The sequence below is a fragment of the Oncorhynchus mykiss genome, chromosome 1 (genome assembly GCF_013265735.2).
Source record: "Oncorhynchus mykiss isolate Arlee chromosome 1, USDA_OmykA_1.1, whole genome shotgun sequence".
NCBI classification, from domain to species: domain Eukaryota; kingdom Metazoa; phylum Chordata; class Actinopteri; order Salmoniformes; family Salmonidae; genus Oncorhynchus; species Oncorhynchus mykiss.
Window position 1 is genome coordinate 35,345,965 of NC_048565.1, and position 20,092 is coordinate 35,366,056.

Sequence of the window (20,092 nt, forward strand, 5' to 3'; positions counted from 1 at the left end):
ACAAACAAGGGAGTCCACACGTTGGCAGTTAAGGAGTAACAAAAAAGTTAAATAACTAACAAAGTATAAAACTACAAAGGAAAACTGACCTGTGAAGTGTGAAAGTAGGCATGTGAGGGGTGTAATGGAGATGCATGGATGAAGGTAAAATGTGTGTAAGTGTTGAAGGGTGCACCTAATCAAAAAAACATAATCAACCAGATCACAAAACACAATGGTGCTTGTGGAGAGAGAGAGACTGGACTGGGCACCAGGAACTTTTATCTCCTAGTTGATCCCAAACCCAGGTGCAACTTGTCACCTTAACGACCCAATCAGCTCCACCTGTCCCCAATCTGCAAATAAAAGCACAAACACAGAGGAGGCAGGGAGAGTGTAACAATAAACCATATCATAATTCAGTAATGTAGGTTTATATATATATATATATCTCAACAGCACATCACTGCTTGAATAGACCTTGGTAACATACCAGATGTTATTTGTTAATTATTTATTCATGGGGGATCATTAGCTGTAGCCCTATCAATAGAGAAACAGAGAGACAGAGTTGGACAGAGACAGAACCATGTTGAAGCTATGGGGAGGAGAGAGGCACACAAAAACAGAGAACGGGAGGGAAGGAGTAAAGGAGGGGAAGCTGAGGAAAGGAGGATAGTCTGGTTAAGCTGTGGAGTCGGTAGTGGTGCTATCTTAAATGAGGAGTCCCATATGAAGTTCTGGATTAACAGAACTTAATCCCTCATCAAACAGACAATAACACTATGGCCTAATCCCCCCCCAAGTCTCAGATTAGCCAAACTGCTCCCCTCCTCTCCTCTCTGCTGCACAGTAGGAGCTGGGACTAGCCACTACACTATCCTCCACCATGACCTCTGTATGGGAACATGCTAACCAACAATTGTGTCATTACCACTGCTACTGCTAGTCAACAAAGTCCCATGTACTGTGGTTCACCTAAAGATTCATTTGAAGAATTTTCTGCCAAGGGGATAGGTTGAGAGTTGGAGATTGGACGTTTATTTTGCAGCGATGGGTTTACTGTTGGAGTTGACGATGCAAGTTGATTTGTAGTTGGATGTTTTTGTCACTTTTAATGTTAGTGTACAATCATTTTCTGTGATTGCTACTGAAAACAATTACTGAGCGGGGTAGATACAGCTTCCCATAATATCAACATTTAATCTTAAAGAATTGAACCAGGGTTAAGTAAATAATGCCTACATTTCTCACATCGCTGTTTCAAAATACAACCTAATTTATTAAATAGAATTTAAAAAATAACAAAACAAGATGTTTTGTGAAGTATTTGACTGTGAAGTATTTGACTGTGAAGACCTTGATGACTGTATTAAACCTGTAATTAGCAGGAGAGATACGAATGTATAATTACCTCTAAGTACCCCAGAGTGAACAAATATGTTCATCCAGCAAATCAAGGATTACTCTATCTGTGTACTTCACTCATTAACTCATCTAATTCACCCGGGAGAGACAGAAAACAACAGATAGAGAGAGAGGAAGAGAAGAGAGAAAAATCTGCTGACAACCACTCCTCTGTAATAGCAGGGGGTCTCCTTTTTCCTTAAATACATTTTTAAAAAATAGCCAAATGCTCTTTGGGATTTTAAAGTGTGTTTGAGTGTGTACACCCAGTTGTGTTTCTTTTTGACAGTTTTTTTTTCCTTCTTTTAAATATATGTGATGAAAGTGGGGGATGGGCTCAGATTTTATTTGTATAATGCAGGAAGTTGCCTGGTTTTAAAACTATTGGATTTATCAGTTAAATAGAATAGGATAGAATACTTTACGTGGATATTCTAGTCAGTCTTTCAACAACAACAAAAAAGACCACATAACCGCAGTCAGAGTTCACTTATTGTATCAGACGTATCAACCAAATCGGAGTATTAATGCCCTGACAGTAGCACGCAATCTCAGACCAGTTAGTTCATTTTTGCTGATGGAGTAAAGTTCAGACATGAAGAACACTGTTTGAGTTAAAGTACTGTTGACTAACTTCATCATCGTGTGTTGTTTATGCGGATGCTCAGGCCTAGTTTCTGTCTTAATTAAGGTAATAGAGTGTGAGGACTGACCTGTATTAACGTTGCCTTGGGGCAGAACCGGCTGCTTTCTGCACAGCTAAGCTGTCAGGCTGACTGGTAGAGGTACATACACCTAAACCCCTGCAGCTGTGAGTGTGTATGATAACTGCTGCACTGCACTGACCTGTGTGTGTAGGTAAAAACATAAAGAAATGCATCACGACATCTGTGTGTTGACAGACAAATATATCTGAGTTTCAGTGGCCATCATGGGAGATGACAGTATGTCTGAAGCTTTTGTAAAGCTTGGCGATTACATTAAAAGCTATAATCTGCTCATGTGTGTACACATGCACACTTGTGTATGTGTGCGTGCGCGTACTTCCAGGTGTGTGTGCGTGTGTGTTTCCAACTGTGTGTGTGTGTGTGTGTGTGTGTGCATGCGTGTCTGGAGCTGGCCCAACACTGCAGTTATGGAGCGCAGGGCGATGTCACTGTAGCAGCATTGCCAGAAACAGTAAAGCAGCCCCAGCTGATAGCAGTTATTAATATTTAACTGGCCTCTATTAAAGTTTGAGGAGGTGGAGGTGGAGATGGAGGGGAGGAAAGCAGGTTATTCTTCATCATCATCACTATGATCTCAGGTCGTAAGATACTGGAAACACACTCACAAAAAGCCCTTAAAGGTATTACACTATCAGTACTGAGAGGTGCATTACAGAACAGTGTAGTGAGTGGTGGGTGGCAGTGACTGGGACTGCTGTGGTGCTCTATAGTGTAGGATACTGGAAGTAATAGAACCACACTCATGTACAGACCTTATACTTTCCACCACTTCAGTCAGATTCTGGACTATTTTTCTCTCCGTTTTTAGCTTACTAGATAAATCCTGTAACTATATATACGTATATATATATATGTACTTTTTTAAATGTATTTTTTTTACATATGTCAGATATTCACAAACGATTGTGGAATTAAACTGTCATTACAATGTGAACCAAACATGGGATAGTTCATACAGGGGTTACTGTGTGTGGTATAGAGCTGCATCACTCTCCATTTGATTGGCACATTTAGTGGCCTGAACCACCAGGGTTTATGAAAGCACTGGTGTAATTCCCTTTGTCATAAAGCGTGTATACATTTACTTTTATTCGCTGTAGTAAACCCTCACGAGAAACAAATAAAACCTCCATATCGCTCATTGTGTTGCCCGTTCAGGAAACAGTAATACATGCATAGTTTAATCTGAGAACATGGACATATTGACAAGCTCTCTACTTACAATAACCCCTAGACTTATATTTTGATTTAGAGAGCTCAGCAGAAAGATGCCAGTTATGACAACTACAGTAATGCCTGCTCACTCAAACTCTCAAGTTTCCTAATCGCTCTCAAGCTTCTTAATTAATTAAAAATGTGACCAGTTGGTCAAGTTTATTTTTCCTCCCCTAAGGAGAGTCGATGTACAGTACCAGTCAAAAGTTTGGACACACCTACTCATTCAATGGTTTTTCTTTAGTTGGACTATTTTCTACATTGTAGAATAAGACATCAAAACTATAAAATAACACATATGGAATCATGTGGTTACCAAAAAAAAGGGTTTAACGAATCAAAATATATTTTAGATTTTTTTAAAGTAGCTACCCTTTGCCTTGATGACAGCTTTGTACACTCTTGGCATTCTCTCAACCAGCTTCACCTGGAATGCTTTTCCAACAGTCTTGAAGGAGTTCCCACATATGCTGAGCACTTGTTGGCTGATTTTCCTTCACTCCACAAACCATCTCCATCTTAGTTGGGGTCAAGGATTGTGGAGGGAGGGTCCTCTGATGCAGCACTCCATCACTCTCCTTCTTGATCAAATAGCGCTTACACAGCCTGTAGGTGTGTCGTGTTATTGTCCTATTGAAAAATAAATTATAGTCCCACAAAGCGCACACCAGATGGGATGGTGTATCACTGCAGAATGCTGTGGTAGCAATGCTGGTTAAGTGTGCCTTGATTTCTAAATAAATCACAGACAGTGTCACCAGCAAAGCACACCATAACACCTCCTCCTCCATGCTTCACGGTGGGAACCACACATGCGGAGATCATCAGTTCACCTACTCTGCGTCTCACAAAGACACAGTGGTTGGAACCCAAAATCTCACATTTGGACTCATCAGGCCAAATGACAGATTTCCACCGGTCTAATGTATATTGCTTGTGTTTCTTGATCTTGATCTTGATCTTATTGGTGTCCTTTTGTAGTGGTGTCTTTGCAGCAATTCGACCATGAAGGCCTGATTCACGTGTCCTCCACTGAACAGTTGATGTTGAGATGTGTCTGTTACTTGAACTCTATGAAGCATTTATTTGGGCTGCAATTTCTGAGGCTGGTAACTCTAATGAACTTATCCTCTGCAGCAAAGGTAACTCTGGGTCTTCCTTTGCTGTGGCGGTCCTCATGAGAGACAGTTTCATCATAGCGCTTGATGGTTTTTGCGACTGTACTTGAAGAAACTCTTGAAACGATCTGAATTGACTGATAGACTGTTGTTTCTCTTAGCTTATTTGAGCTGTTCTTGCCATAATATGGACTTGGTCTTTTACAAAATAGGGCTATCTTCTGTATGCGCTCCTACCTTGTCACAACACAACAGATTGGCTCAAAGGCATTAAAGAAAGAAATTCCACAAATTAACTTTTTACAAGGCACACCGGTTAATTGAAATGCATTCCAAGTGACTACCTCATGAAGCTGGTTGAGAGAATGCCAAGAGCGTGCAAAGCTGTCATCAAGGCAAAGAGTGGCTACTTAGATTTCTTTAAGACTTGTTTGGTTACTACATGATTTCATGTGCGTTATTTAATAGTTTTGATGTCTTCACTATTATTCTGCAATGTACAAAATAGTAAAAATAAAGAAAAACCCTTGAATGAGTAGATGTGTCCAAACTTTTGACTGGTACTGTACATCAAGCTACAGCTACACATAGGCTCCAGCAGTAAGCCAGCTCCAGATAGTAACAAAATAGGTAAAGCATCGCTCACTGAAGCCCACCCCACAGAGTCCCGTACTAGTGTGACCTTTCCCTGACGTTTTGAAGCGAAGCAGCCAAGCCAAGGTTACAACCAGGAGTAGAGGAGAGCAGGATGGTGAGACTCAGCATTGGTCTGCCTCTCTAACGTACAGTAAGGCTGTTGTAGAAGGATAGGCTGGCTGGCTGAAAGTGAGCATGAAAAATACCCCACCTCCACACTGACCCATATCATCCATTATGTGAGGTGATTATGAGAGCAGAGCTGCCTTGTGCATGCGCAGAGACCAGGGAACTATACCTCACTGTCAGCCTGTAGTCTTAAGCTGCTTCATTATGGTTCACACTACCCGACCACTCACTGAACCACCACTGACCACATTCAACCACTCACCCACTGTCTCTTTTATGGTCAGACTGCCTTCCAACCATACACTGACCGTTGTAACCACTGAGCCACTCACGGAGTCAGATTAGTTTATTTGTGGTTAATGATGTGTTAATTGAAAGGTAAAATTGTTTATTGCTGTGGTATTTACTACAGTATTTACAGTATTTTTACAGTCAGTTTAAAGAGCATCATTCCGTTGTTCAGATAGGCCTCATGTGAGAAGAGTTCAAATAAAGGACCCCTCCTCCTAAACTGCAAGGTGAAACTTACTGGAATTATAATGTATAATCCACACATGCAAATCACAACCTTCTGAGCTCTGAATATAAAAGCCAAAAACCTCTATCAAAATTATTAGTCTTTTAATGAAATTTTCAAGAATGCAAATCCACTGTAGAAGAATTAAAGTGAGCGTACTGGCCAGGTTTATCCTAATAACTGATCTGAGCTCAGTGGGCCGGGTGTTAAGCCTTATGTTCGCAGGCAGCGTTCCACACAGCTTTGTCCTCTGTAGCGTATCTTTACTCAGTGACCAGAGCAGAATTACACACACATGCATGTGGACACACAGACAAACAAACACATACACACAACACGCCTTAGTGCATTCTAATGTAATGTATCTCCATTGATATATGCAGTTAATTACATTGGGTTGATTATGAGAGAACTCAAGGCCTGGTCGGGGAATGCTGACTGTATTTACACATGACAGTCTGGACTAGAAGAATCACACAAGCCCACCGAAAATAAATAATCTCAGTTAACTACCTAACCTTTCAAATATTTTTAATTTCAGAGGTTTTCTACTATTTCATAAACCTATACTGACTATAGAGTGCTTAGTATATATATTTCAGAAACCCCTGTAATGCTATTGCATAGTTGTGACAGACGGGTGTATGTTTGTGTGTTTTGGTGTGTATATGTGAGGTGCTCTCTCCGTTACCTGACATTAGTGTGGCCACGGAATAGACAGTCCTTCTTTATCAACCTATTAGCATTAAAATAGATTATGCTATTATATAGATATGTGTAAGAGACTAATGCCCTGCTAATTAGTACATCATTATGGTAAGCTCACAGCATGATTTGTGTGTGTGTGTGTGTCTCATAGCAAGTTTATCTTCTACTTGTCCCAGGTATGCTTTCTGCAGTGTGTACTTACAGTATATCTCACACACACACCAGTTATCAGGTTTGAAGGTAAGACCCAGGTGCAGACAGTGTCGAAGTAACAAAAGTTTATTAAATCGAACACAGGCAGGCAAAGGTACAGGACGGCAGGCAGGCTCAGGGTCAGGGCAGGCAAAGGTCGGTAATCCAGAGTATTGGGGCAAAGGTACAGGACAGCAGACATGCTCGTGGTAGGCAGAGGTCGGTAATCCAGAGTAATAGGGCAAAGGTACAGGATGGCAGGCAGGCTCCAGGTCAGGGCAGGCAGAAAGGTCAAAACCTGGAAAAGGAACTATAGACAAGACAGGAGCAAGGGGAAAAACACTGGTAGGTTTGATGAACAAAACAAACTGGCAACAGACAAACAGAGAACACAGGTATAAATACACAGGGGATAATGGGGAAGATGGGGGACACCTGGAGGGGAGTAGAGACAATCACAAAGACTAGGTGAGACAGATCAGGGTGACACCAGTGGCAGTCAGTGCCGTTTAAGATGAGGGAGGAAGATTTTATTCATGAGCATGTCCCCTTTTTCTCCCCAATTTCGATCTTGTCTCATTGCTGCAACTCCCGGGTGGACAGCCATACCTTCTGCCCGAGATGATACCAGGGAGCCAGGGTCCGGTGGCAATCCGCTTGTCATCAATACCTGGAGGTGGTCTTAAGGAGGGCTGACCGGGCTCTCCTCCAGGAATGACGACAGCAGCGGACAAACATCTGGGCCAAGATGGCGGTGTTGCAATCAGATGGGGGAAGACCGTGACAAAGTCCAGGGAGATGTGAGACCAGGGATTGTGAGGGAGAGGCAGAGGTTGGAGGAGACCAGCCTGAGCTTGTCGAGGAGTCATGTTCTGTGTACAAACCGTGCAAGCGGCGACGAATACGGAGACATCAGGGACCATGGTAGGCCACCAAAAGCGTTGTCTCACAAAATCCAGGGTCCGACAGGAGTCTGGAAGAGTGGGCCCAGCATCAGGCACGAACATCCGGTTATCTGAAAACACGGTGGCCCCCTGGAGTGGCTCGAAGGCAGAGGAGGTGAGTGGTAGCGGTTCTTCACCATTATGTCATTGATGCAGGGTCACAGGGTCTTGTCCTTCTCCACAAAGAAGAACCGTGCGCCGGCGGGAGAGGATGAAGGATGGATAAATCCTGCAGCTTGGGAGTCTCCCAATGTAGGTCTCCATAGCTGTGGACTCCGGTCCTAACAGCGAGTACAGTCATCCCCGGGGCGGAGTGGTGCTAGGGAGAAGGTCAATCCCAGAGTCATATGGTCAGTACGGCGGAAGCAAAGTGCCCCGGGCCTTGTTGAACACCTCCCGAAGGTCCTGGTACAGCGCGGGAATGGCACAGAGGTCCAGGGCACCTTCAGAGCCCCCAGGAAGATGTCCCTGGGCAGGTTGTGGTTGACTTCAGAAAATGGCCGTGGCAGAACGGACTCCAGCCGATGATGGCACCAGTAGACCAGTAATGAGGTGTCGCTGGAGCCAGGAGAATCCCAAAAATAAGAGAAACTGAGCAGACTTGATGAGCAGAAATGGAACAGTCTCGCTGTGATTTCCTGACACTCGTAGATTGATAGGAGTGGTATTATGAGTGACCTGGCTTATAGAGCGCCCGTCCAGTGCTCTAACATCCATGGGAATGGAGAGGGGCTGAGTGGGGATGTTCAGCTCGGAAGACAGGGTAGCGTCGAAAAAGCTCTCATCGGCCCCAGAGTCAATGAGGACCCAGAGAGATTTAGACTGGTTTCCCCACAGCAGAATGGCATGAAAAGGGGTGCGAGCAAGGGAAGCAGAAAAGTTCTCCATATGGCCCACCAGAGTACTCGCTCCTACCTGTGAGCCTGGTCTTTTAAAGGACAAGAGGACAAAAAATGACCAAGAAATGACCAAGAGTCCCGCGATACAGACAACTCTCCGTGTTGATCCTGTATTTCCGTTCCTCTGGCGACGGCCCAGCTCTGCCTACATGCATAGGCCTGGGAAGCGGTGACTCAGCCGTCTCCGGCAACTCTCTGGGGAGGTCAAGAAGCCTCAGGTTCTCTCTGCAACAGGACCATCAGGGGACTTCCGGGATGATGCAGAGGCAGGGTGGAATCCCTGGACATGCGAGCGAAATCGAATTTCCTCTCCCTATGTCATTCCCATAATCACCTATCGATTCAGATGGTCAAAGCGATGAGGGTATCGTGATCCGTAGGTAACTACCGAGCAGCAAGCTTGTCCTTGACCTCCTCCGAGACGCTGTGCAGGAACATATCAAACAGCGCTTCCTGGTTCCAAGCACTCTCCACTGCATAGTCTGCCACACTGCAGGAGTCCTGCCGAAGCTGGATTAGCTTCCGGGCAGCTTCTCTCCCGGAGAACGGGGCATCAAAAACCTTCTTCATCTCTCCCACGAACCCCTCCAGGCTAACGCATATGAATGGCTGTTGTTCCCATACAGCAGTAGCCCAGGTGAGAGCCCTCCCGGACATCAGCGTGATGAGGTAGGCTGTCTTGGAGCAATCCGAGGGGAAGGAGGAGGGCTGAAGCTCAAAGATGAGGGAACACTGAGCTAGAACCACCCGATAGGTGCTTGGTTCTCCATTGACACATTCCTGGGGAGCTAAGCGGGCCTCCCGAGAAGATGGCGTGACCGATGAGACTGCGCTGCTAACATCTGAGTTACTGAGGGGCTGTGGGGTTACCACCATGGTAGGCTGCCTCCCAGACAACCCGTGGAATTGCTCCAGCAAAATGTCCAATGCCTGGTCATGGCGTTCAGCCAACATTTGGACCCCCTCCACAAGGCCACGAAGCAATTCCTTGTGCCTACTGATGGTTGCTGCTTGGGAGGAGATGGCATTGCACAGCTGGTCTGAGTCTGCTGGGTCAGTCATGGCCAGTTCATACTATCAGGTTTGAAGGTAAGACCCAGGTGCAGACAGTGTTGAAGTAACAAAGGTTTATTAAATCGAACACGGGCAGGCAAAGGTACAGGATGGCAGGCAGGCTCAGGGTCAGGGCAGGTAGAAAGGTCAAAACAGGAACTATAGACAAGACAGGAGCAAGGGGAAAAACGCAGGTGGGTTTGATGAACAAAACAAACTGGCAAAAGACAGAGAACACAGGTATAAATACACCAGGGATAATGGGGAAGATGGGCAACACCTGGAGGGGAGTGGAGACAATCACAAAGACTAGGTGAGACAGATCAGGGTGACACCAGTGGCAGTCAGTGCCGTTTAAGATGAGGGAGGAAGATTTTATTCATGAGCATGTCCCCTTTTTCTCCCCAATTTCGATCTTGTCTCATTGCTGCAACTCCACAACGGGCTCGGGAGGTGAGGGTTGAGTCCTGCGTCCTCCAAAAAAACATTGCCTAACAACCGCCCACTTAGCCCAGAAGCCAGCTGCACCAATGCGTCGGTAGAAACACTGTTCATCTGACCACCAAGGTTAACCTGCAGGTGCCCGGCCCGCCACAAGGAGTCGCTAGAGCGCGATGAGCCAAGTAAAGCCCCCCTGGCCAAACCCCGGGGTCTAACCCGTGTCTGTAGTGACACCTCTAGCACTGCGATGCAGTGCCTTAGACCGCTGCGCCACTCGGGACGCCCCTCATGGCCTTACTACTATTACAGCATATTGGATGACTCTTATTCATATTCCATTCACCCAGTTCAATGTAACAGCGATAGGTTTAGGCTTCTCCTTGATACTCTAATTTTCCATATACCCATCATGAGGTTGCTACATCCTAGCTTGTGAATGAAAGTTTACAACGTAGGTGCAGAAGTCGAAAGACAAATTTGAGGTGACAAAACCTTTTCAAGCCAAACCGCTACACACAGCCTACATCGTTGTCACCCTGTTAGCTAAAGTAACGTCATAGTCAGCATAGCTAATAGAACTAACTGTAGCACATTAGTAAACCTGCTACAATCGTGCAGTAATATTGCAGTGTACAGTCAGTAAGAAGTTACACCGGTGGCCCCCGGTGGCAATAAAATTGTAAAAACCAAAAGCTTACCTTGAATTGGAAGAGTTCCAGTATTGTTTTGGAAAGTCCTAGTCAGCTAGCTAACATAGCATCCCTCTGTTTGAGCAAGGTGTTTCAGTAGGCTAAACTGGCTAGCTGCATTTGCTATCTAAGTAAGTGAAACTGAAAGTGAAAAAAATCACATTCTCTCGCTCTCTCTATTTCTCTCTTGCTTCTCCTTTATTTTTGAATAAATTAATTTGTTCAAAACTGTTCAACTATTGTCTTTCTCTCCCTTTGAGTCAACTACTCACCACATTATATACACTGCAGTGTTAGTAAGCTGTAGTTTATGTTTTCAGTACTAAATTCATTATCTGATGTCAGTTCATGCTGCAAGAGCTCTGATCGGTTGGAGGACATCCTCTGGAAGTTGTCATAATTACTGTGTAAGTCTACGGAAGGGGGTGAGAACCATAAGCCTCTTAGGTTTTGTATTTAAGTCAATGTACCCAGAGGGGGACGGAAGCTATCTGTCCTCCGGCTACACCACAGTGCTACCCTACAGAGTGCTGTTGATGCTACTGTAGACCTTCTTTCCAAAATAGTGTGTTTTAATCAATTACATGGTGACGTGATTATATTTAGTATAGTTTTATCTAAAAAAAAGTTTTAGATTTTTATGAAATTCACTGAGGAGTAGAGTCCTCCCCTTCCTCCTCTGAGGAGCTTCCACTGATATACACACACACAAACAAATGGGGAACACCATGTTTTGCATGTTTGCTCTCATCCTCTCTCTCCTTTCTGTATGAAGTTGAGCCTTTACCCCCATGTGAATAATACACTTCTCTGCCAGGTCAAATACAGTGGATGGTGTGCTGAAGGTTGGCTAACCTTACCTTTCCATTGTGTAGTTAGTAAATCAAGACTGCCCTGTTGGAGGGAGTCGACCGGTGCTTCCATTCTATTCTGGCAGAGAAGATAACTAGTAATTACACTCACTTAAAATGTGCATTATTTTTACTCTGTGTTGAATAAACTAGCCAGGCAGAAAATTGCCCAGTTTTATCCATGCACTCTTAACACACCCATAGAGAAGGGTCTCATCTTTGAGAGCTTTTAACCTTCACTCAGATATTTTTCTATTCTAATTTACAAGAGGCTGACTGTCAGTCTGACACACATATACAGAATACACACCCACACACAGCCTCTGTGTGCTCCTGCTATTATGTACTAATTTGTCATGTTTAAACTGTGACTTTTGAACCAGGAAGTAAAATACACTTGTTTGGTCTGGGTTGTTTTAGCCTGAGCAGGGTCAGTATCAGCCTTTTGCCCCGCCACTGCACCACAGTAAAGGTTAGAGGGTTACACTGGAAAATCCTTCAGTCCTTTTAGTATTCATTTATTATGTAATACTGCACTTCTCCCTCATCTGTCCTAGTTTTGCCAATCTTCAGTCTGGGAATGAAGTCAAATGCATTCAATTAATCTTTCCTATGCATTGCAATGAATCTAACATTCTCATATTAAATTCCAGTGAGAATTTATCCTTTGAACTCCGACTGGGCCACATGTATATTCACAAAACATAAAGAGGACATGATTCTTCAGAGCCTAAATACATTTGAATGAATCTCTCTGGCCTATTCAGAATGGTACTTCTCTTAATATCTCTGAGTTATAGTGTGTGAGGCAGGACTCCCCTCATTGTGTGCGTAGCAGGAAGACTGATAGGAGTCTTTAGAAGAGACCTGGAAGTGCCTCAGATTAGGAGCTCATTAGCATTTAAGGTACTGTCATAAAGTCCTGCCCACATAGAGAGGAGAACAGGGACAAATGAAGAAGGATTAATAAAAAAGCTACAGCTAGCGCTACGCTACGCATTGACCGATAGTGGGGATTGACTGGCTAGGTCACCTTGAGAGAAATGGGTGGGAAGGAGCAGGAGAGAGTGATTGAGAGACAGAGGAGATGGGTGGGAAGAGGATGAGAGAGAAGGGGAGACAGGTAGGGAGAAAGGAGGTAGAAAGAGAGGAGTTAGAGAAAGAAATGGGTGAGAATAGATGGATGGAGAGAGAGGAGAGGGATGGAAAATAGGGAATAGGTGGGGATAGAAGGTGGGTAAGGATAGAGAGAGGTAAGGAGTAGGGATGGGCTGTATCCAGATGTTCATACATTCATACCATCCATGTACCATAACGGAGTAAATGGTAATACCAGCAGTGCACACAAGGGGCACTCTTTCTTTCCGAACCCTGAGCTGGAAATTATTTATTTGGCACATCTATATATACTATATTCCGCCAAGGCCTAATAAGGAGTGTTATAAAATGAAGACCTTAACTTATACCGACCAGTGCAGAAGCAATATGTTTTTTGTATGGAGACTGAGTCTGTCTCTACACTGCTTAAATGTAACAATGAGTATATCTGTGTGACAGTGTGAGACTGCAAGGGGAGACTATGGGTTAGGAAAATACCTTGGTTTATAAATATCTGGTCAGGTATCAAACTCAGTTTTATATTGTATTAGAAAAAGTTTGTAATTTAGCAGACTCTTATCCAGAGCGAATCACAGTTAGGGCATTTATCTTAAACAACCTCATTGGGATAGGTGTGCCGCTAGCGGGACACCTCGACAACATTAGGTGAAATTGCAGAGCGTCAAAAGCATCACAAGTGCAATACATCAAAATAAAGCTTAACTTGTTGTTAATCCAGCCACAGGCAGTTTACTTTGGGCACGCTTTTCATCCGGATGTGAAAATACTGCCCCCTATCCCAATGACGTTTTAAGATAGCGATGTGGGACAACCACATATCACAGTTATAGAAAGGACATTTTTTCTCAATATTGGAGGGGAGGGGTCAAGTGCTAATGCTGGTTAAGTTGTGTTTTGGGGGAGGGGGGTCGAGGTGAGAAGGAGGATTATGTAAAATACTGTTTGAAGGGGTAGGGTTTCAGATGTTTTTGGAAGATGGGCAGGGACTCTGCTGTCCTAGCTTCAGGGGGAAGCTGGTTCCACCGTTGGGGTGCCAGGATAGAGAAGAGCTTGGACTGGGCTGAGTGGGAGCTGCCCTCCCGGAGGGGTGGGAGGGCCAAGAGACCTGAGGTGGCAGAAAGGAGTGCTCGAGTTCGGGGTGTAGGGTTTGAGCATAGTCTGAAGGTAGGGAGAGGCAGTTCGTCTTGCTGTTCCGTAGGTAAGCACCATAGTCTTGTAGTGGATGCGAGCCTTGACTGGAAGCCAGTGGAGGAGGAGCGGGATAACATGAGAGAACATGGGATGGTTGAAAACCAGGCGGGATTCAGAATTCTGGATAAGTTGCAGGGTGGCACAAGCGGGGATGGCACCAGCGGGGAGCCCAGCCAACAGCGAGTTGCAGTAGTCCAGACGGGAAAGGACAAGTGCCTGGATTAGAACCTGCGCCACTTCCTGTGTGAGGTAGGGTTGTACTCTACGGATGTTGTAGAGCATGAACCTGCAGGAGCGGGTCACTGCTTTGATGTTTGCAGAGAAAGAGTGTTGTCCAGGGTCACGCCAAGGTTTTTTTCACTCTGGGAGGGCAACTCAGTGGAGTTGTCAACCGTGATGGAGAGGTCTTTGAGCGGGCAGGCCTTCCCCGGGAGAAAGAGCAGTTTGTCTTGTTGAGGTCGAGGTGGGGGGCCGACATCCAAGTTGAGATATCTGCCCGGCACGCAGAGATGCATGTAGTCACCTGGGTGTCAGAAGGGGGTGAAGGAAAAAAGTAGTTGAGTGTCATCCGCATAGCAATGATAGGAGAGACCATGTGAGGATATGATGGAGCAGAGTGACTTGGTGTATAGAGAGAAGAGGAAAGGGCCTAAAACTGAGCCCTGGGGACACCAGTAGTGAGAGTATGTGATACAGACACTGATCCTCTCCACGTCACCTGGTAGGAGTGGCCCGCCAGGTAGGATGCAATCCAAGAGTGTGCAAAGCCTGAGACACCCAGCCCTGAGAGGGTGGAGAGGTGGATCTAATGGTTCACAGTGTCGAAGGCAGCGGATAGATTTAGGGGGATGAGAACAGGGGGAAGAGAGTCAGCATTGGCAGTGTGGAGAGTCTCCGTGACACAGAGAAGAGCAGTCTGGGTTGAGTGACTCGTCTTGATTGGTTAGGGTCAAGAAGATTGTTCTGAGAGAGATGACGTGAAAGTTGAGATAGCATGCTCAAGTGTTTTGGAAAGAAAAGGACTACAGGTCTGTAGTTTTTGACGTCAGATGAGTCAAGTATTGGTTTCTTAAGGAAGGAAGCAACTCAGGCCTTTTTTAAGTCTGAGGGGATGCAGCCAATGATGAGAAATGTATTGATGAGAGAAGTGAGGAATGGGAGAGATGGTCTGGAGAAGGGAGGAGGGGATAAGGTTGAGCAGGCAGGTTGTCGGGCAGCCAGACCTTACTAGTCACAGGATGTCATCTGGAGAGAGGGGACATTATGGACACTTACCACGCTGTGCATTGGTCCTCCGATCCTTATCCCTCCTCCTCAGAAGAGGAGGAGGAATGCCATTACAGAAACACCCACCAAGAAAGGACCAAGCAGCGTGGTAACAGGCAGCAGCAGCAGGAGAGGCAGCGATACCTGGAGAGATGGACTTGGGAGGAGATATTAGACGGCAAGGGACCGGCATTATGAGGAGCTAGCTCAGCAGCGCGACTGGAAGCCCAAGAGGCAGCCCCAAAAATGTATTGGGGGAGGCAGAGTGTGGCGAGTTCAGGTAGGAGACCTGCGGCAACTTCCCGTGCTTACCGGAGAGCAAGAGGGACCGGGCAGGCACCGTGTTATGCGGTGGAGCGCACAGTGTCTCCAGTGCGTGTGCATAGCCCGGTGCGGTACATTCCAGCTCCTCGTATCGGCCGGGCTAGAGTGGGCATCGAGCCAGGTTCCATGAAGCCGGCTCTACGCATCTGGTCTCCAGTGAGTTTCCTCGGGCCGGCGTACATGGCATCAGCCTTACGCATGGTGTCCCCGGTTCGCCAGCACAGCCCATTGCGGGCTATTCCACCTCGCCGCACTGGCCTGGCTATGGGGAGCATTCAACCAGGTAAGGTTGGGCAGGCTTGGTGCTCAAGAGCTCAAGTGCGCCTGCACGGTCCGGTCTATCCGGTGCCAACTCCACGCACCAGCCCTCCGGTGGCATCCCCCCGCACCAGGCTGTCTCTCCGTCTTCTCCCTACAGGTGCTCCCGTCTGTCCTGTGCCATCAGAGTCTCCCGTCTGTCCTGAGCCGCCGGAGCCGCCAGTCTGTCCTGAGCCGCCAGAGCTGCCAGTCTGTCCTGAGCCGCCAGAGTCGCCAGTCTGCCAGGAGCCGCCAGAGCCGCCAGTCAGCCAGTCAGACCCATTTCTAGGGTCCCCAGTCCGAGGTCGGCGGCGAGGGTCGCCGGGTTTAAGAGGCCACGGAGACGGACAATGAGGCGGAGAAAAACGTGGGGTCCACGTCACGCGCCAGTGGGGTCCACGTCACGCGCCAGAGCCGCCACCTCGGACAGACGCCCACAAAGAACCTCCCCTATAGTTTCAGGTTTGCGGCCGGAGTTTGCGGCCGGGGGGGGGGGGGGGGGGGGGGGGGGGGGTACTGTCACGTTCTGACCTTAGTTCCTTTCTTTTGTCTTTGTTTTAGTATGGTCAGAGTGTGAGTTGGGTGGGCAGTCTATGTGTGGTTCTCAATCATGTGTGTGGTTCTCAATCTGTCAATCGTTGTCCCTGATTGAGAATCATACTTAGGTAGCCTGCGTTCCACTTTTGGTTTGTGGGTGTTTGTTTCCATGTGAGTGTTTTCTTTTTTGTTCACATCGTTTACTGTTTTGTATTTCAGTGTTCAGTTCGTTTTCAATAAATCATCATGAACACTTACCATGCTGCACTTTGGTCCGATCCTTCTTCCACCTCTGAATGCCGTTACAATTATACATAAAGGAATGGGAATTATTTATATTCTGTGCAGTAGATCCTTGTGACTGATGCGAAATCAAAGCTTTACATGAAAAACAAAAATAGAGGAATTACCCACATCGAGGACAAATTAATACAGCAATGAAGAGACAATTCTGCAATGTACCATTTGCTACTCATAATCATTGACAATGTCCCCCTCAGTCTGTGCTTGAAATCTTGCACAAGTCAATGAGGACAGGGTGACAGTCTGCCTTTAAGCAACTTCAGTCAACTCTCAGCCCCTACAGTATCAGGGACAAGGTGACTTACAGATGATCTATAAGAATAAGGAGCCAGACGGGCGCCACAGTCTTTTATTAGATCTCCAATACCCCTCACACACAGACCCCCAGCCCCACCCTGTTCCTCCAACGCTATCCCCCAGCCTCAGCCTCAGCCTCAATCCCAATATCAGCACCAGCCCTATCCCCCAGCCTCAGCCTCAACACCAGCCCCAGCCCTATCCCCCAACCTCAGCCTCAATCCCAACACCAGCCCTATCCCCCAGCTTCAGCCTCAATCCCAACACCAGCCCTATCCCCCAGCTTCAGCCTCAATCCCAACACCAGCCCTATCCCCCAGACTCAGCCTCAATCCCAACACCAGCCCCAGCCCTATCCCCAGCCTCAGCCTCAATTCCAACACCAGCCCTATCCCCCAGCCTCAGCCTCAATCCCAACACCAGCCCTATCCCCCAGCCTCAGCCTCAATCCCAACACCAGCCCCAGCCGCATCCCCCAGCCTCAGCCTCAATCCCAACACCAGCCCCAGCCCTATCCCCCAGCCTCAGACTCAATCCCAACATCAGCCCTATCCCCCAGCCTCAGCCTCAATCCCAACACCAGCCCTATCCCCTAGCCTCAGCCTCAATCCCAACACCAGCCCTATCCCCCAGACTCAGCCTCAATCCCAACACCAGCCCTATCCCCAGCCTCAGCCTCAATCCCAATACCAGCCCCAGCCCTATCCCCCAGCCTCAGCCTCAATCCCAACACCAGCCCCAGCCCTATCCCCAGCCTCAGCCTCAGCCTCAATCCCAACACCAGCTCCAGACCTATTCCCCAGCCTCAGCCTCAATCCCAACACCAGCCCTATCCCCCAGCCTCAATCTCAATCCCAACACCAGCCCTATCCCCCAGCCGCAGCCTCAATCCCAACACCAGCCCTATCCCCCAGCCTCAGCCTCAATCCCAATACCAGCCCAAGCCCTATCCCCAGCCTCAGCCTCAATCCCAACACCAGCCCCAGCCCTATCCCCTAGCCTCATTCTCAATCCCAAAACCAGCCCTATCCCCCAGGCTCATTCTCAATCCCAACACCAACCCTATCCCCCAGCCGCAGCCTCAATCCCAACACCAGCCCTATCCCCCAGCCTCATTCTCAATCCTAACACCAGCCCCAGCCCTATCCCCTAGCCTCAACCTCAATCCCAATACCAGCCCCAGCCCTATCCCCCAGCCTCATTCTCAATCCCAACACAAGCCCCAGCCCTATCCCCAAGCCTCAGCCTCAATCCCAACACCAGCCCTATCCCCCAGTCTCATTCTCAATCCCAACACCAGCCCCAGCCCAGCCCCAGCCTCAGCCTCAATCCCAATACCAGCCCCAGCCCTATCCCCCAGCCTCAGCCTCAATCCCAATACCAGCCCTATCCCCCAGCCTCAGCCTCAATCCCAACACCAGCCCCAGCTCTATCCCCCAGCCTCAGCCTCAATCCCAACAGCAGCCCCAGCCGTATCCCCTAGCCTCAACCTCAATCCCAACACCAGCCCTATCCCCCAGCCTCATTCTCAATCCCAACACCAGCCCCGGCCCTATCCCCCAGCCTCAGCCTCAATCCCAACACCAGCCCTATCCCCCGACCTCAGCCTCAATCCCAACACCAAGCCTATCCTACAGCTTCAGTCTCAATCCCAACACCAGCCCCAGCCGTATCCCCTAGCCTCAACCTCAATCCCAACACCAGCCCTATCCCCCAGCCTCATTCTCAATCCCAACACCAGCCCCAGCCCTATCCCCCAGCCTCAGCCTCAATCCCAACACCAGCCCTGTCCCCCAGCCTCAGCCTCAATCCCAACACCAGCCCCAGCCCTATCTCCCAGCCTCAGCTTCAATCCCAAAACCAGCACCAGCCCTATCTCCCAGCCTCAGCTTCAATCCCAACACCAGCCCCAGCCCTATCCACAGCCTCAGCCTCAATCCCAACACCAGCCCCAGCCCTATCCCCCAGCCTCAGCCTCAATCCCAACACCAGCCCTATCCCCCACTCTCAGCCTCAATCCCAACACCAGCCCCAGCCGTATCCCCTAGCCTCAACCTCAATCCCAACACCAGCCCAATCCCCCAGCCTCATTCTCAATCCCAACACCAGCCCCAGCCCTATCCCCCAGCCTCAGCCTCAATCCCAACACCAGCCCTATCCCCCAGCCTCAGCCTCAATCCCAACACCAGCCCAATCCCCCAGCCTCAGCCTCAATCCCAACACCAGCCCTATCCCCCGGCCTCAGCCTCAATCCCAACACCAAGCCTATCCTCCAGCCTCAGTCTCAATCCCAACACCAGCCCCAGCCGTATCCCCTAGCCTCAACCTCAATCCCAACACCAGCCCTATCCCCCAGCCTCATTCTCAATCCCAACACCAGCCCCAGCCCTATCCCCCAGCCTCAGCCTCAATCCCAACACCAGCCCTATCCCCCAGCCTCAGCCTCAATCCCAACACCAGCCCCAGCCCTATCTCCCAGCCTCAGCTTCAATCCCAACACCAGCCCCAGCCCTATCCACAGCCTCAGCCTCAATCCCAACACCAGCCCCAGCCCTATCCACAGCCTCAGCTTCAATCCCAACACCAGCCCTATCCCCCAGCCTCAGCTTCAATCCCAACACCAGCCCCAGCCCTATCCCCATTCCCAGCCTCAGCCTCAATCCCAACACCAGCCCCTGCCCCAGCCCTATTCCCCAGCCTCAGCTTCAATCCCAACACCAGCCCCTGCCCCAGCCCTATCCCCCAGCCTCAGCCTCAATCCCAACACCAGCCCCTGCACCAGCCCTATCCCCCAGCCTCAGTCTCAATCCCAACACCAGCCCCAGCCCTATTCCCCAGCCAAACCCCAGTCCCGGCATATAAATAACTAAAGCTCTGCTATAGGTTCCATGTGGAGAAGGGCCATATCACAGCCGCACCACAAATCACCTCGGACAGTTGCTTTGACACACGGTAGAATTCTCCCGTCCCTTTAACTGAGGGGCAGGGGAGCAGATAATAGAGATCTGTCAAAGCCTCCTTACACTCCTTCTCTGAGACAGAGAGAGTGAAAGAGACAGAGAGAGGGATCTATCAGTCAGAGGAGCGTAAGGAGTTTTCTAACAGTAGTACATTGACCTTGAGTGGCTACCATTGATTTCCAGTAACGCCTCCCAAACAGAGCTCCGTACCCCGCCTCGCGCTGCAGGTCTTTGATTGGGAACACATTTCCCAAATTCCGATATCGTGCCTCCTGCCTGGGATGATGGATAG

At 48.2% G+C, this 20,092-nt stretch overlaps 1 protein-coding gene across 1 annotated transcript; it reads left to right on the top strand.

Annotated features, from left to right (window-relative positions):
- The first annotated feature begins 16,850 nt into the window (after positions 1-16,850).
- Positions 16,851-19,710, top strand: LOC118966681 (vegetative cell wall protein gp1-like). The gene is made up of 3 exons (XM_036989465.1): positions 16,851-17,538; positions 18,302-18,877; positions 18,950-19,710. The coding sequence occupies exons 1-3, from the start codon at positions 16,851-16,853 to the stop codon at positions 19,708-19,710; spliced, it is 2,025 nt and encodes a 674-aa protein (XP_036845360.1).
- Positions 19,711-20,092: the final 382 nt, after the last annotated feature.